The sequence below is a fragment of the Hetaerina americana genome, unplaced genomic scaffold (assembly GCF_022747635.1).
Source record: "Hetaerina americana unplaced genomic scaffold, ioHetAmer1.1.p SCAF_4, whole genome shotgun sequence".
NCBI lineage: Eukaryota > Metazoa > Arthropoda > Insecta > Odonata > Calopterygidae > Hetaerina > Hetaerina americana.
The window spans coordinates 85,091,625-85,109,051 of NW_027286985.1; the positions used below are offsets into that span (position 1 = coordinate 85,091,625).

Here is a 17,427-nt window from a genome sequence, read left to right on the forward strand (position 1 = left end):
CGAGATCCATTTTGCCTTGTGGGCACAGCTACAGGGCCCAAATGCCATTCTGGTCACCAGCTGAGGAAATTGGTGGGCGCTGGAAAACCTTTCCATCAAACCAGTGTGCAAATAAAACAAAGTGTATCTAAATGAACTGACATTTATGTAATTATATATTTTCAGATGACAGCAACTATTGTAACACATCTTGTGATCATAATCCAGTTTCAACTTTCAGCACTTCAGACTGAAATTAGTGATGAAGAAATACCACATGAAGTGCTCATGGGTACACCTTCAAGCTATAATTTAACCAGTAGTGACATGTAATTCCCAATATGGAACAGAAACCTACTAATCTGGCAAAGATAGATTGAAATGAAGTCTTCAAATTTTCTAAGACACCTATGAAGTACAAACATATTTGCTTAAGACTACTACTGTATTTAATGTGACACAGGCTTGGGCTGAATCAAGTCAGTTAATCCCACTACTCCCCCATTCCATGTACTGAGTTTGTATTAATCACGGTGAAAAAACAAAAATTATTTTCCTTCGGAAAGACTTACTACCTGTATTGATAAAAAACAAAAGTTTCCCTTAACATCTTTTATGCAATAAACAAGAGACCATGCACTAAATGCATAAAATCGCGCACACCTTTGTACCTATGAAAACTAAACAAACTAACAGCCAGGATATTACGGCTGTAATAATAATGTTCATTAGACCTTGAAATGATATGTATTGCCTTATTTTGCTCAAGAGCTGATATAAGTGATGCATAAAATACAGTCCTTGCTAATAAAAATTGAATTTTTTTCCATCAACTAGATGGATTTTAATAATAATTTCATTGGAATGCAAATACTTGGTTGTTCTGCAAAATGTTTTTAGTTAGGACCTGCATTTTGACGTGAAACATGTTTATAATATATGTGTTAGTTATACATTATAAACATGTTAAAGCTAAGCCCTACTACTATATGCAAAAAGTGGCCATATAATCTGAAGGCTTTGAGCTGAATCTCCATCTAGGAATGAATCTTGTGTTGTCCGGTCAGAGATTTTAATGAGTTGAGTATTTTGATGTCAGCTATCAGAGCATCTTAAAAATCCAGTTTTTAGTAAAAATATCATTGGCTTCACAACTGGCATATACCCAATAACAATTGCACTAAGAAATCAGTGGCATAAAAATGTACATCAGAGTACAAATATACACATCTTAACACAGTCAATCAAGTTAAGTAGAGTGATTGATTTCATTTCTAGAGTGATTGTGACCATATTTGGACCATAAACTATGTGACCATAGACTCAATCTTGCACTGCCCCAATAAAGATGTTAAATAAATAAATAAACTTATTTACCATTAATACGAAATATTCTCTTCCATGAAAGAAGGATTGGCAACAGAAAATTTCTTGGCACTTGCACAGACATTAATTTTCAGGGGAAGAGTTCATTCTCTAAACACTTGTTCTAAGAGGATAAAAGGTAAACGACACATACATTCACCATAGTGGTCACTTTCCTTTGATGCTAATTTTCAAATGCTCTTTCTTTCCTTAAATTGCCTATTTCAAAATGATATATATATTATCAAAGAAACTGATTTTTTAATAAGTAAGAATAATTACTTCAGAGCGATATATAAGGTATCCCAGGAGAACAAGAATACCAACATGTATATTTATAGGGTATATATAATAGGGTAAATTTCTTTTCCCTAAATCATAATGATTACTTTAAGTTCTTATTTGAAACATCCTTATAACTGTATCTTACAGTTATTTTGAACTAAAAATGATCAAAACCATATGGATGAAATAATCTGATTTTATTCTCCATATTGGATTGAAAATATAAAAAAGAGGTAGGACACAAATGTATAATGTTATATAAATGTTATGGTAACCACAACCAGCGACTAGATCACAAGAATTGCATTCTTCAGGACCTAGCTATCTTCATATTATGAAATAGTTTCTTCACCAACCATCCATAAATACTCAATTACTAATTTAAATATAATAATGGTAAGTACATTAAGAGAACCGATTTAATATAATAGAAAAACTACAGAAAAAACCACAAGCAAAATGGTACTTTATATATATATATTTCTGCACACGTGTATATATATATATATATATATATACACACACACACACACATACATGCATATCTATATATATATATATATGCACATATATGTATATATATATACATATACATATATGTATATATATATACACACACACATACATGCATATCTATATATATGCACACACACACATATATATATATATTCAGACTCTTAACCTCATTTCCACAACCTTGAGCATACCTTTTCCCACACACTTTCTCCTCCCTAACGTCATGCTTTGCACAGCCAAATGGCATCCAGTGTTTTCAATGTCTATAACGTGGAATAATAGAGGTCCACCAGCATAGTTTCCAGTTTTAAATTTTGGTCTCATCAATATATGTACACCTGGCCGAACAGAAAAGCATCTTAGAGAGAAATTGAAATATTGAAAATTGTACAACTTAATCGTGCTTTTCTCTTTTTAATTGGGATGGACAATGGCTCAATGGGATTCCACACTGAAAAACTAATAACTGTTGGATGAAAACCCTGGAGGAACTTAACCCATTTTTAAAATGATTTTTCATTGCATTGTGGGCAACAAAAGGCATGTACAATTTTGTGAATGTGAATGGACACCCATGGCCATCCGCAGGCAGGGAAGTTTACAGCTACAGTACCCTCCGCTAAGCGTGTTAAAACCTAATCTGACAAATTTTATTTCTCAGGAGTTGCTTCAGAAATAACTTTTAAATTAATCCTCCAGCTAACAATTAAAAATAGGAACTCAAGTCAAAACACTGTATTGAAAACGCTTCTCAATAAGAAAATTATTATGATTACAGAAACTGATGATAGTCATACTTCACTGAACAATGCAGAAGTGTCTCAAGGAAAACTGCTTGTTCTCTTTTTACCTCGCCATGGTTACTACTTGAGATAATTTTTAGAATGCACTTCCACAGGTTTAATTAGTTTATAATGAGTCAAGTTTCACTAAAAGAATTTTCTTTTGAAATAACCATTTTTAAGTGTACAAAAAAATACACTCTTGAAGAAGAAAGCTGCAATGTGAGAAAAGGCTTGAGCCACAGGATGCTCTGGGGCATGATTGCATTGATAAGCTACGTTGTGCTGTTGAATTTGTAATTTCACCACAGCCTTATCCACAAGTACGACGCTTTCTGACTCTGCCACCTAGCTTCCCAAGATGCACACACATCTACCTGGAGGTTGTAATTGAGAAGGCAAAAAGAGAGACATAGTGTTGCAGCAATGGAAAACTACTTCATTTTACTTTCCACCTTGGTTTGATGGTTTACATTGATTATATTCGACTATACAATTCTTTCCCTGTCTGTGGCCCATGCTGGAGGTATGTTAATGAAACATAGAGGTTGCATCACATGTGATCAAGATTTTCACACTACCAGGATTAAATCATTTCTTAAGCAGGGTTTTTATAAAATACCTAGTTGTTTCCAATGAGCAAAAAATATTTGAACCACTTGGATGAAAGAAGATAAATAATGGAATCAATGTTATCCAAATTTCTTCATCAATCTTACCATTTTTGAGTCAAGTGCTTTTATTTATCTTGCAAACTCAAACTAATTTAAAAAAACAATTAAAAGAACCTTCACGGGAGGAATATGAAACAAAGATTAACATAAATTAAACCTAATTATTTGGATTCTCAAGAAGTAGGAAGACTAGTTGAATATTAGAGGAGGAAATACACAAGAGTAAGTAGATCAATTTATATATTTCAGCAGTATTTTGGAGCAAATGGGCAAAATAGCATTGAAATTAAGCGGATAGGATTGTCAAAGGAAGCATCTGCAAGAAGGGAATTGATGGCAGATGTGACAAGCAAATTTGAAAGGCACAGATTTTAAATAATTAGAACAGAGAAAAACAAATGACAAAGTTTAAAACACTGAAAGAAGGAGAGGATGTGAGTAGATGAAATCCTATGGATACAGAAAAAGTGAATGGAGGAAATATTGAGACATTGAAGGTTTTAATACAGGGGAGAATGAGATTATTACCGCCTTATAAATGCCGCCATTGGGTAAATATTATCCTAAAAGGAAAAAGTCAAGCTGCTAACACAAAAAAGTAGAATTATATGCATATATCTTATCACATAATAAGCATAACTAGTTATTAGTAACTTACAGCAGCCAATAATAATTTCAAATACCTTTAAATGGCCTGTTTATGTCAAGCTATTAAACCTTATCCATTATTCCCAGAGTGCAAGTTAGAGAAGAATGCAGAAGTTTATACTACACCATAACTCCTTTTCTTAATAGAGGAAACAGTTTCAGGCTTTTCTATATGGATGTTACTCATCACAGAGATAGTGAAGGAATTAAATTCCCTAGATCAGCAAAGCCATCCAAGTGAACAAAACAGTGCTCCTCCACCATCATTCTGAGACTCCTTAAAATGCATACTGCCAAGAATAGTGACAACATAACCAGATCAGAAGTGTTCCAACGGGTGTATTTAACGATGACGGAGTTGTGACTAGTGTGAATGTGTGCCCTCCCCCTTCCCTTCCTCGAGTACTGAGGTAGAGGGAGAGGACTCAACAATTGATGATCAGTGTCATCGCACATCCTTTTCCTCCCTTCACCCTTTTCCAACCACATCCCTAATAACTACTGCCAATTTACCCTTAGCCCATTTCATTGAGTCCTTTTCAGTTTTACTCGGCCCTTTTTCAGAAATACCATAAACCCCTCCAACCTATGATTGTCTAAGTCATACATACAACATAATATTTTGTACCTAATGATCTCATGATGAAGCAAAACCTGGGTAATACTAATAATTCATTATATGCATTCAAATCATTGAGTGAATTTATCGCACTTCAGCACAGCTCCAAATTTCTCATCTCCTGTTTTAATTTTTGAGCAATTTCCACGACTAAGATTTCACGACAAATAATATTCTGAGACACTTTCAGTTACCATGACTGACAGTAACCCTTAAGGGGGTTGTCTAAAACTCTATAATGACACAGCTCAATCTGCTAACTGACTAAAACTTTGAATTCCAAAAAGTATCACTCCACTAATAGCACAGAAACTATGGCACAATCCAATAGAAGTCATGCTAAATGCAAACTGCACATTGATAGGTTTGCATTCATGCAGACAATGTCGTGGTAATTCAAGAAATCAGGTGAAACACATGATTGTTCTTCAAATGATTGTTCAAAGCCAACATATCTTACAATGACAACACAAAAATTAAAACACCCTAAACTATATTTTCCCTTAAATATCATTCATTCCACTTCACCACAGCTTAGTTTGGGCAGTGATGACCACCATCTATAATAAGGCCAGGATTGAGGTAATGGGCAATGCTTATTGGCACCAAAATTCCTTAATCACTGCTTTGGATTTAACTTAATTATTAAGGATACAATAAAATATCTTATTTCTCAGCAAAGGAGATGCAAAACTGCATCTCCTTTGCTGCCTATCTTAAACTGTTATAAAGTGCAATGCTCTGAAAATGACTTGTAGAAGTTTATATGATAAGTTTAATTAGGTTTAATTATCCAAATTAACATTTGAGTTGAAAGTAGACTTCAAAAAACAATGCCACTTGTAAAAAGTAGCCTTCAAGTTTGAGATACCATTACCCTATTTACCACTAACCAAACAAGATTGAGATGCACGACGGCAAACTTTGAGATATTCTTTTGAGGTATGTTAGAATTTGTATGCTGGAATGATCATATCTAGAATTTATTTCTCAGCCCCCAATACACCCATAACCTCAAATGAAGTGTTCATCACTCAACTGAGTAACTCTACTATGAACTTCTTTTTAACCGAGTTGGATAATTTTACCTAAACTGCTTTCTCATTACAAAACATTTTTTGCAATTATTAGAAAAATTTATAAGTCCCTGGAGACATAATTTCATCAAGTACACATTCATGATTAAGGATGGGAAAACATTAAATAAATGGCATAATATAAAAACTAAATTTATATATATTCATACAATTTACAACATTATCCATTTGATTGCCTCGCCCGAAATGTACGAAGAGTACAGTCAGCTCCTCCCGAAGCCATTAACTTGGGATTACTCCAATCACAGCAGAGAACTTTATCTTCATGGCCCGTCAAGTCAAATAGAGGTGCCTTTGGACTACAGAAAAACATATAAATTAATGCTTACGCTACTTTAAAATGGTAACGCCACCACAAAATAAAAGAAAAATGGCAACACCCTACCTTCTTGTGTCCCATAATTTTACTTGGTTGTCATATCCTCCAGAAATAAAATTGAATTCATCCACAGATGACCAACCAACAGATTGAACCCAAGCCGTATGAGATGTATACTGTCCTTTGATCAGAGATCCTTCTGCAATTGCATAACACAAAATTCTGATAACACAACACCACTCAAGTAGAAAAACCACATTAAATAGTGTTCATGCTAAATTTCATGGAAAATGAAATACAAAACCATTTAGCAAAATTAGCGACATTCTTCCGGCAAGGAACATGAGACTATGTTGCCACAGAGGTGTCAACAGATGTAGACTGACAATATAACTTAATTGGATCAATTTCATGAAGAAAAAGAAAATCTGACGAGTTCAGCACATTCCTTTCTCAGCACAGTTTTTCTTTTCATGCCAAACTACGAAAATTTTTCACGGGAATAAAGTGTTACAATTATTAAACTACTCTAGTCCATTACAAGTTTTATGTGCCTCTACAAATCAAAATGACAAGATATTCTCAAAACCACCTACCCTTGCAAATTATTCTTAAATACATCATTTTTCAGAATTTTCTTTGCATGGATATTTGAAAGGATTCAGCATTTGCCTTGAGAATTATGAATGACACTTGGGTTTCTATTGTGACCATATTTAGGAGGCAAAAAAAATTCCTATTTTGACAATTTTTAAACACCTTTCATGAGTTACAATATAAATGGTGAACAAAAGAAGAATATATACCACATGAACTTTTGCATAGGTCAACCTTGCAAGGTATACCTACAAAACTTAGGATCCAACCTAAACACGACAGCGTAATAGTTATTGAAATGTAATGAAATAATTGAATTTGTGATTCCACACACTTTATTAATTACAAAGTCAATTATTTCATTACATTTCAATATGTTATGCAAATTCCACAAAGTTACGCCTGAGACAACAAATGAGAGTAATAGTTAGTTAAAAATGCATATTATTTAAGATGCAAGTTGCATTCCTACCATTAAGCATTCCAAAATTCACTACTATTGCTTGTCACAAAAACTACTGCGGCCTAATTGTTGCACTACAGTGGTTAAAGCACTTACAGCAGTACTTGAGTCATTGGCAGTAAATTTTGAAATGCACTCAAAATCTTACTGTTGATGATGATGGTCAGTACATTGAAATGAAAAAATAAATAAACATTATTTACCACTTGATAATTACCACAAAATGTTTGCTATATTTATTTTAGTTTCTATCACAAGAAAAAATGAATTCTACAAAATTTTACTAATCCAATTTATAATTAATTCACTGGTGTTAACTTGGCACCATTTGTTTCCGAAAAAAAACTAGGGTCAACTTACACATGAGATACATAAAAAAATTAAATTGAAGTCAAAATTTCATGGTCAACCAAGAAACATGGTAATTTTTTCCGCATTATTGTTCATGTCTCTCGCCAACTCAATTATTTCATTTTTTTAAGAGAGAAATAAAATGTGTCCTTTAAGTAATTTGTATCAGATTTAATAACCTTAAGTCATAAATAGAGTGGTCAAGATATTTTGAATGGTACAGGACAACAGTTTATAGGTAACACCAAGGGAATTACTACGTCCCCACATTACATTGAAAGATCGTATTACCATTATACAATAAGACATATGACAGCCATCGACAGATTCAAGTACTCGCATACTTCCCTAACACAATAAATAAACAAAAACAAATTATGTTTAATCACCCATAGATTTTTCTATCAAAAAACTAACTTTTAAAACTTAACTCAAACCCAACAACAACCGCATTACTGCGCAATGTAGATATATATGAGCATGAGTGCACATTCATGGACGCATATAAATTTTTATTCTCTAAGAACCTATCCATTAAATGGTTTTCTAAAACTCTCTACACTATGACACTAGAGCCGAACTAGATATCAATTGACTATGTTCCTATTGACTAATGAGCCACAAATTGATAAGCACCTTAGTTCTCATATTCTCAAGTCAGTTTACTTACCCGTGGAACGAGGATCGTACAGGCGAACATGTCGATCAGCAGATGCTGTCACTAAGCATCGAGACAAAGGAGACCATGAGATATCAAATATTGATTTGTTTCCACTTATCTCCTGCTTAATGGTGTGTGTGTCGACATCCCAAATGCGTACAGTGTGATCCCAAGATGAGGATACCAATTCATCATTGGCTATCCATTGCACACCAGATACTGCTTCTCGGTGGCCTTTTAACGTTGCCTTAGGTGTCTGATTGAAAAAAACCAAGAGATTCAAATCAAAAATGAAACTGGATGAAAAATAATCATAATTAGTGGAGTTTAGGAGAAGTTGCTTGACAGCACAAAGCGATGTACCTTTCTTTCAGAATATATGAACATGTATTATACTTGTGAAACTTTAGAAATTAAATAACATACAGGCCATTAATTCATAATGAACAAGTCAATCAAAGTACACTCAGTTTTCTTTCTTTGCACCAGCGCTCAAGAGATTGAACATATTAGACAGTCTACAAAGCGATTTCGACTGTAATTAAAGTAGAACTCAACATTTTTTAGAATAAATCTTTGACGGATAATATTTGGAACATATGCTACAAGTCCAATTATATAAGCATCAATCATTTATGAATTAGATTCAGAATCATCTTGATTGAATTTATTGGGACAATCATTAAGATAAAAGATGGGGAGTGATGGAAATCAAAAGATGATGGTATCTTAATCAACCTACTAATCAGTCACAACTCAACAGCCTACTCTATATCATGCCCCTCTTCATCCCCTATTCAATTCCTGCCAATTCCTCATTTGCCTAACATTCTCCCCTCTATTACAGATTTCAACATCCCACTGCTAATCAATATGCTCTGTATCCATTTTTCCGGTCTCCTTATGATTTCTCCCAAGAATTTCCTCCCCTTCATACCAAGCACTGCCTTTGTATCAAAGTCATAGTTTTTTAGGAACAGCGAAGATCAACTGAATAAAGACGCTTACCCCTCCCCAATAAAAATGCTAACTTTTCCGTCCAAGTACTCATTTCCACTAAACATGCATAATAATCCCTGCATTCATGCTTGTCACTACTACTCACCCTACACTTCGATTCGCTCAACTTCATTTTTTTGGCAGCAGTGTGATCATTTCGCTCATCACCAGGAGAATCCAGTGCTGCAAAAATAAATAAACACCACAGCGTTTAAGAAACTTCACACATATCAGATTCCATTCGGCATCATATTTAATGGTAACGGCATTATATTTACAATAATCCATCAACAAGTATTATTTCATCGGCAAAATTAAAAGAGAATAACACCAGCAACTCCAATACAAAATGCCAGACTTACATGAGGACCAAAGTTTTATATTCGTGTCCCAACCTCCGGTAGCAACCAGTGGATCTTCGCTATTTTTATTTCCTGCAACACATTCCAAACTTCTTTCATGACCTTTTAAAATGGCTGCACAATGCACAGAGTTGTTTTCCATATTCCACTCCCATACCATGGCAGTTTGATCTTGGGATGAGCTGAAAATCGACATCGTGAAAAGCTTGTGAAAAGCATAATTTAAAAAATATTGTGAAATAGAAAGGAATATAAGAGAGAATCGAGAATTAGAGTTAATTGATCATAGCTTACAAAGCATTAGTCTTCCCGGAATCTTACAAAATAATAACCTTACCTCGCGAATAGAGCTAATCCTGGAATTATCTTGAGCCAGGTAACACCTTTCACTGCACCATTATGACCAGTAATTGTTAAACAATGCTTGCCGTTCGAGGTCCAGATCTGAATAGTGTTATCATAACAGCCAGTCAAAATCCTAAGAAAACGTAAAATCAGAATTAACCAGCGTATAAAAAACTCATATAATCACAACACATTGCAACATGAATAAATATAATGCGATTAATTAAAAATAGAAGTCGTATTATAGATACCAGTTTTCGCAAGCCTCAACAGCAGAAACCCAATCATCGTGCATCAAACATTCATGTGGTTGTGGTGGTGGGTGCCTTTCCACATATTCAACGTCAACAACCAATTCACTGGAAACCTCTCTTTCTACAAGGTGTTCACATAAAGTAGCACGCAAGAATTGCTGACATACCAAAAAATCAAATTCGACCTCATCGTCTTCCTCCCCTCTCCTATTTTCTATAAAGACAGAATGGAAACTTAGCAACATGAAGAGGAACTAAAAGGGAAATCACACCACTGATTAGCAGCATCTAACCTTTTCGCAGTTCATTGACCAAAGTATTGAGGCCTTCACATGTTATATTTGAAGGAACAGAAAAAGGAGTGTCCGGAACTGCATACCTGGCAAGTATTAAAAACCATAACACTGAGCATGCACCGTTACACGTGTATAACACTCGCGAAGGAATATAACAATATTTTCAGGAATTAAGTAGACATGTAAATTCTATGAACAATTACTGATTTTTCGTACAGAGAAATCAAAATTTACCTTTCCTGTTTACTCAAAAAGCGAATTTGAATTTGATCAGGAGCGTCCAAGGAGGAGGCCATGCTTCTAAACTGAACAACTGAGTCACGAAATGCGAAATTTGTAGAGGAAATTCGAGATGGTATAAGGAGAACGCATTCGTAATATTATTTCGAAAAGGCTGATAATAATGGAACATTTTGTTTTGTGACTATTCCAAATTCTGTTAAAGTACTTTTTAGTCAGACCCTTAAAATTTTATGGCTCCTTTAAAACTCAAATTGGGAACAAATTAATATTATAATTATTTGATAAAAAAAGGGCTTTTAAGGCAATGTTATGACTATTTGGTAATATGTCGGTTTTAGATGGGCACAACTTCCAAACAAATATTTTTTTCACCTAAAAACACTCTTCCAACTCTATATCGAGCCCCTCTTCAACTTGGTATATTTCCTTCATCCAGTTCAACATCTCCTACTACTCCTGGCCCTTCCTCGTTTGGCTAGCATTCTCCCCTCTATCTTCCTCTTAAATCTTCAAAATCCCGCTGCCAATCAATAGCCCTTTCATCCATTTTTCATGCCTCCTAATGATTTCTCCCACCAATCCCCTCTCTTCCACCATTGATCACAATTGACAATAATTGATCAGGCTATTCCTAAATATGTGCCTAGCCATAATATAATCTAAATACCTTTCTCAGTCACCTGGCATTTTCTTGGTGTACCTATATATTTAATGGTATCTAAACCAAGTGTTGGTGATGACCAGCCCATGTCTCCTACGGAACTCAATTGATTTGTCCCTGCAGACATTCCTCATACCTAATCCACCCCCACTTCATTGCAGTCTCTTCCTTCGGCTACCTTCGCATTCCAATCCCCCATCACTATCTAATTTTTCCCTCCTAGAACACACGCGATTGTGTCCTCTAACTTCCAGTACATTACACCCATCAAATTCTTCCTCCTTAGGACTGCTTGGTGTCGTGTATACCTGAGCTATCACCAAGTTGGTTGGTTCTCCTTTCACCTCTACTGGCAATATTCTATCCATTGCTTGCTCTGTTGATTACTCTTTTTCCTACCTTTTTATTCAATATTATGGCAACCCCTCGCTGGCTCTCATCCCCTATGCTTTATTTCACTCCAGTATTCCTCACTATCCTTCCATCTCACCTCACAGAGACCTAAAATATCTATATATCCTCTTTCAATCTTTCGTTTTATATTCTCTATTTTTCCTGTCCTAACATTACAAGTTCCTATTTAACTAATTCAGTCTTCTTCCTCTATATCTTCTGTGCTGCTGATGTCAGTTTTTGCATTATAAGACTTACATGAGATGACGACTCCGTAAGCCTTGCCTCCCTTGCTGCCGCGCATGAGACACAGCCTATTGGGCCAAGTTCCATAGTTGCCAGGACTGATTATCTTTATAATGTCCATCATAAAAATCAGGGTATTAATAATTGAGGTGATTTCATGTTTCCTTCCTCAATAGTGTTTTTAACGTAACACCATCACTCAATGGCTGGCCCTTCGGGGACAGATGCCTTCGCAGCCACCTCACTGTGGAACAGATGCTGTGTAGACTACCTTTCATCTGGATTCTATTCCTTTACCCACCTGACATTGGTAACACTACCAGGAGCAATTATCATTGGTTCCGCCAAAACAGCTATAGGGGTCATTGGAATGCACAACCCCTTCCACCACATCAAGGTTGTGGTCCAAGGGAGAGATTTTTTCTTTTAAATAATAGATGGAAAAAAGTTAATGCACATGAAAAGTTTAAACACTTATAACTTCAAAATTGAAATATTTGCACAATAATTTGTTTTAAAGCCTTTAAATGGCATTATGAAATTTAGAATAAAGTATGAATTGAGGAAGAGCCATTGAAAAATGTTAACACAGATTTTCCCGTGAGATTGGGTGAGTGAAAATTTTGGTGATTTTGAAATCCAGCATATTCTGCAATTTTCAAATAAATCTGAGAGGCCAAAGGTCAACTTGGGCCTAAATTACCATAGAACCCTTCCAGCTAAACTTGAATGCACAAAATATATTTCATATGCTCTCTGCATATCTTATAGGTAGGTACTGGAAATTTGTAGATTTAAGCAGGCACATTCTACTGTCATCTGCAAATGACAGGAAAAGAATAGAAATTGAAATGCAATAAATATTTCTTTTGTCATAGAAAGCAGATGGTTAAAATTGAATTTCCTATCATGAGACAATTTTGGGAAAACTATATTAAGATGTAATGTGCCCAATATGACAGTACTACCTTGATCAAAAATTTCCCGGAATTTATTCAGAAAATTAAAAATACAAGTTTATTCATCTAAATCTATATTGTCCCCTTCAAAGTAATCCCCATCGACTGCAACACACTTATGCCAGCGCTTGATCCAATCCTCGAAACATTTTTTATATTCGGTTTTCGGTATGTCCATCAGTGCTTCCTGCGATTTTTCCATTACTTCCTCTCGGCTGCTAAAACGCGTTCCCCGTAATGGTTTTTTAACTCGATTGAACAGAAAGAAGTCACAGGGAGCCAAATCAGGTGAATTCGGTGGCTGTTGGATGGTATTTGTTGCATTTTTCGTCAAAAAATTACGAATAATGATAGCACTGTGCGACGGTGCGTTATCATGGTGCAAAATCCACGAGTTTTCTGCCCACATTTCTGGTCTCTTTCGGCGAATTGCTTCACGCAAACGTCTCATAACGCCCAAATAATACTCTTTGTTTACTGTCTGGCCTTCTGGCAAAAATTCATGATGCACTACACCGTTGTAATCCATGAAAACCGTCAGCATTGCCTTCTTTTTTGACTGAAAACGACGTGGTTTTTTTGGTCTCGGCTCATTTGGTGAACGCCATTCACTTGCCTGATGTCTGGATTGCGTGTCGTACTCATAAACCCACGTCTCGTCTCCAGTAATGATCCTTTTGATGAATGTGGGATCGGATTCAGCCTCGCAAATCATGTCTTTTGCGACGTCAACACGGTCTCTTTTTTGCATGAAATTGAGGTCTTTTGGCACCAACTTTGCTGCTACACGACGGAAACCCAAATCATTAACCACAATGTCTTGGGCGGATCCATAGGCAATGTTCAAGTCCTCCGCTATTTCTCTGATGGTTAATTTGCGGTTATTGACCAACATTTCTTTTACTTTATCAATTTTTTCACCGACTTTCGATGTCGATGGTCTGCCACTGCGTTCATCATCTTCGATTGACTCACGACCACTTCTGAACCGCTCGTGCCACTGGTAAACGACCGTTTTTTTTAGAGAATCGTTGCCGAAACACTTTTCCAACATTTCCAACGTCCGTGCGCCACTAAATCCGTTTTTTACGCAAAATTTAATACAAGTTCGTTGTTGCAAATTTAAATCCATTTCTGAAATTGTAAAAAATCGCCAACACACACAGAGATAGATGTACTCTTGGCTACGTAACTTTTGCAAATGTCAAGTTATGACACTAAGATTGAAAGGGAATATCAACAACAGATGTACCAATTTAACAAAAAAAAACAGAACTCAAATCGGAACGATGGGAGCGCCACACGGTGGTTATTCCGGGAACTTTTTGATCAAGGTAGTATATCTAGGTCAATAGATGAAATATTGGAAGGATACAAAAAACAAGCATCTCTTTGTGCAAAGAATAAATGGGAGTCATCTAGAAGAGGTATGAGTAAGGGACCATGAAATGGATAAATGGTGATGGGGTTGAGAGCCTCATGCCCAAAAAAAAGAAAACATCCCAACAAACATCAATGCCCCCATTAGGACCCCAGGAAGGCCACCATTTAAGGAACTGTAATTAATGACTCTGCCTTGCATATACATCTTACATTGCTCTTTACTTTTAAAAAAGAAACAATGTTTGTTTATGCGAATCCCACCGTGCATGATCTCTTGAAACGTGGAAGCTAGAACATACACTTGAAAAATAATCACTCACTAATTCTAAGGAAGGCCCACATCCCACAGCATCACTTATTTATAAGAAACTGCCAATGACCTCAAAAAATGTCTACTGTGACTACTTTTAAAATTTAACTAAAGAAGTCATTACTCCCTCAAGTAATACTACATATACGAATTGCAATTAGAATGATGTTTTCTTTTGAGTGACACTTTGTACAGAGTAGTAATGTTTCTTGCATATTTTAAATATTTTATTCCTTTTCCTCATTATACTGACCATGTTCTGTCACGTAGCTGATCGAAAGAACAATTAATTATTATTAAATACCTTCATGAATTCACTTGTGAATGGAAAACTCATATGTTGGATTAACTTTTTCTTTCTGAACCAATTGCATACATTAGTCAAGGTTCCATGGCATCCTGTTCTCTAACAAAATTGACATTCTGAATTAGTTTATCATTGGCAAATTTAACAGCTTTGGGACATAGCTATCACCAATGTGAAGAAGGAAAATGTGCTTTCTGCACTGACTCACAATGACTGATGAAATAGAATAGTCAGCTCAGACAAGCATAGCATTCCTCAGCTAAGAAAAGGCAAAGGGAAATTACTTCTTGAAAAGCAGTAAAAACATTGAAATATAACTTTAATCACCCAAGTTCCCTCATATTGTCATGAAGTGGATACAGTTGATCCCCAAAATTAGACAAGAACCTTCAACAGGAAATGTGTAACTGTTCAACACCAATGGCATTGCAGTGATCCTTATAAATGCAAAGATTTATTCTCTCCATGACTCTTCTTAAATAAGATATTTGGCCCCCATTAGTCTTCTACTTAGTATTTTACCCTAAACGACATTTTGAATGAAATCATTCTGCCTTTATAAAAAAGGACTCAAAAAAACATTTCCTTTGATTATGAAGGACAATAATGTGGGGCTTTTGACAGCAGCAAATGTCTGCAGTCACAATGGAAACAGCAAAACATTAGCGGGCGTATTTTTTAACACCAAATAATACACAGATTAAAATTGTTCGAATTTCTTAACTGATCTGAAAATGGAATATCTAAGTATTGAACTTCACATTCAGGTAACAATTTCTTTTTCTAAATTCAGTGCACCTTGAGTAATTTCAAGTTGAATATAAAAAAGGGGCATATCTAGGTACTGTACTGTACATTTGTCAACAAGATCTGAAGACCCTTATATTTTTTTAATAAGACAAGGCTGGATTCTGAATAGAGGAAGGATGTTAACACAAGTCACACTACAATTACATGGATTTTTATAACTGCACATCCTTAGCAACATACATAACATTGTGCATAAAAACTGTTTCTTTAGAGAACTATGGAAAGGTATGTCTCAATTAGACAAGTTCTCTTGGAGGCGGCTGGGCCATGATCTGGGTCGATGAATGGCAGAAAGAGAAGCATCACAGTTGAAATACACAGGGAATAACTTTTCAATGGGATCAAAAAATGTATTCGCACCGGGATTATTAAGTCTAAAAATAATGCCTGGTGTTGGTTTAAGGTATCAAGTTATCTAGAAGTTTTGACATTAAAAGTTAAGTCAGCATTCTGAAATTCTATAGGTTGAAGGTTATGATGGAATTCAATTACTCCTCTTCAATACATCCCTGGTCCACAGAATGACTCTAAGTCAATATACTATCTGCCTTGGCCTATCATTACCCTAAATTCCTTATTACCCAACCAAGGTTGGCTTGTAATATAGTCCCATTACTTTTAAAAAAATAATTAAAAGAGATTCCTCAAGACTTCAGACCATGGAAACAAGGGCCAAAAAAATACCATGCCTGGAAATCCATGTATAAATAATGAAACTTTTGGACAATAAAAACATTCCTATATTTTTGGTCCAAATAATATACACAAATTCTATTTACTTTTATGGGTACACATTTACTCAGTATTCCGCACACTTTGAAACTGAAATACTGAGGCTAAAATATACAAATTATTTTTCATGATTGTGAAATAAAAAAAGCAAATACACTTCACAAAGGCTATCACTTTAACCTTGGTACAACTAAAATTCTTGACACTTGGGTAGTTTGCACTTAAACACAATTTTAACATTGGTGTTACGAGATTTCAGCAGATATGCCTGATATTCTGCACTTCATTAATGTAATTCTTAATGAAAAAATTAGAGCATTAAGGCTGCCCAAGGTAACAGTTGTGTAATATGAGATTATATTCTCCAAACAATTTTTATAAATGTAAATAAAAGTGCCATACAATAAGATATGTACATAAAACACTGAAGTAAAATATGAAAACACTGGCAACATAAAACTCAGCTGTACAAGAGTAGATCCAAAACTTCCATTTGAACATCAAAGATAATTTCAAGGACAGAATTTATGCAGGACAATGATAAAAGCTAACTTTTAATTTTCTAAATCAGATTTGGGAAAAATGATAAAAAATATTATGTTGGAGGACCTATTGTATTATCATTCCAATACAAGATTGACATGAACATCAACCTGTATTTGTGAGAGCTGTTGAAATTCTCCTAAACTAATTCACAAGGTACAATGTCATACAACAAGAGTACTAAAAATGATGCAATATTCACAGCCATTTATAAATATTCAATTTGTA

At 35.0% G+C, this 17,427-nt stretch overlaps 2 protein-coding genes across 2 annotated transcripts in view; both read right to left on the bottom strand.

The window, feature by feature from the left end:
- Window positions 1–6,086: 6,086 nt before the first annotated feature.
- LOC139692068 (ribosome biogenesis protein WDR12 homolog) lies at window positions 6,087–10,917 on the bottom strand. The gene is made up of 9 exons (XM_071590097.1): window positions 10,847–10,917; window positions 10,610–10,695; window positions 10,314–10,530; window positions 10,055–10,195; window positions 9,718–9,899; window positions 9,462–9,538; window positions 8,366–8,612; window positions 6,351–6,483; window positions 6,087–6,264 (listed from the first exon to the last, which is right to left on the bottom strand). The coding sequence occupies exons 1-9, from the start codon at window positions 10,906–10,908 to the stop codon at window positions 6,126–6,128; spliced, it is 1,284 nt and encodes a 427-aa protein (XP_071446198.1). The 5' UTR covers window positions 10,909–10,917; the 3' UTR covers window positions 6,087–6,125.
- A 5,762-nt stretch (window positions 10,918–16,679) lies between these two features.
- Window positions 16,680–17,427, bottom strand: part of LOC139692493 (mediator of DNA damage checkpoint protein 1-like) — a 27,562-nt gene continuing 26,814 nt past the window's right edge. Inside the window, exon 8 of the mRNA XM_071590710.1 lies at window positions 16,680–17,427. This exon is cut by the window's right edge and continues 409 nt beyond it. The gene's annotated coding sequence lies outside the window, so the exon portion shown is untranslated.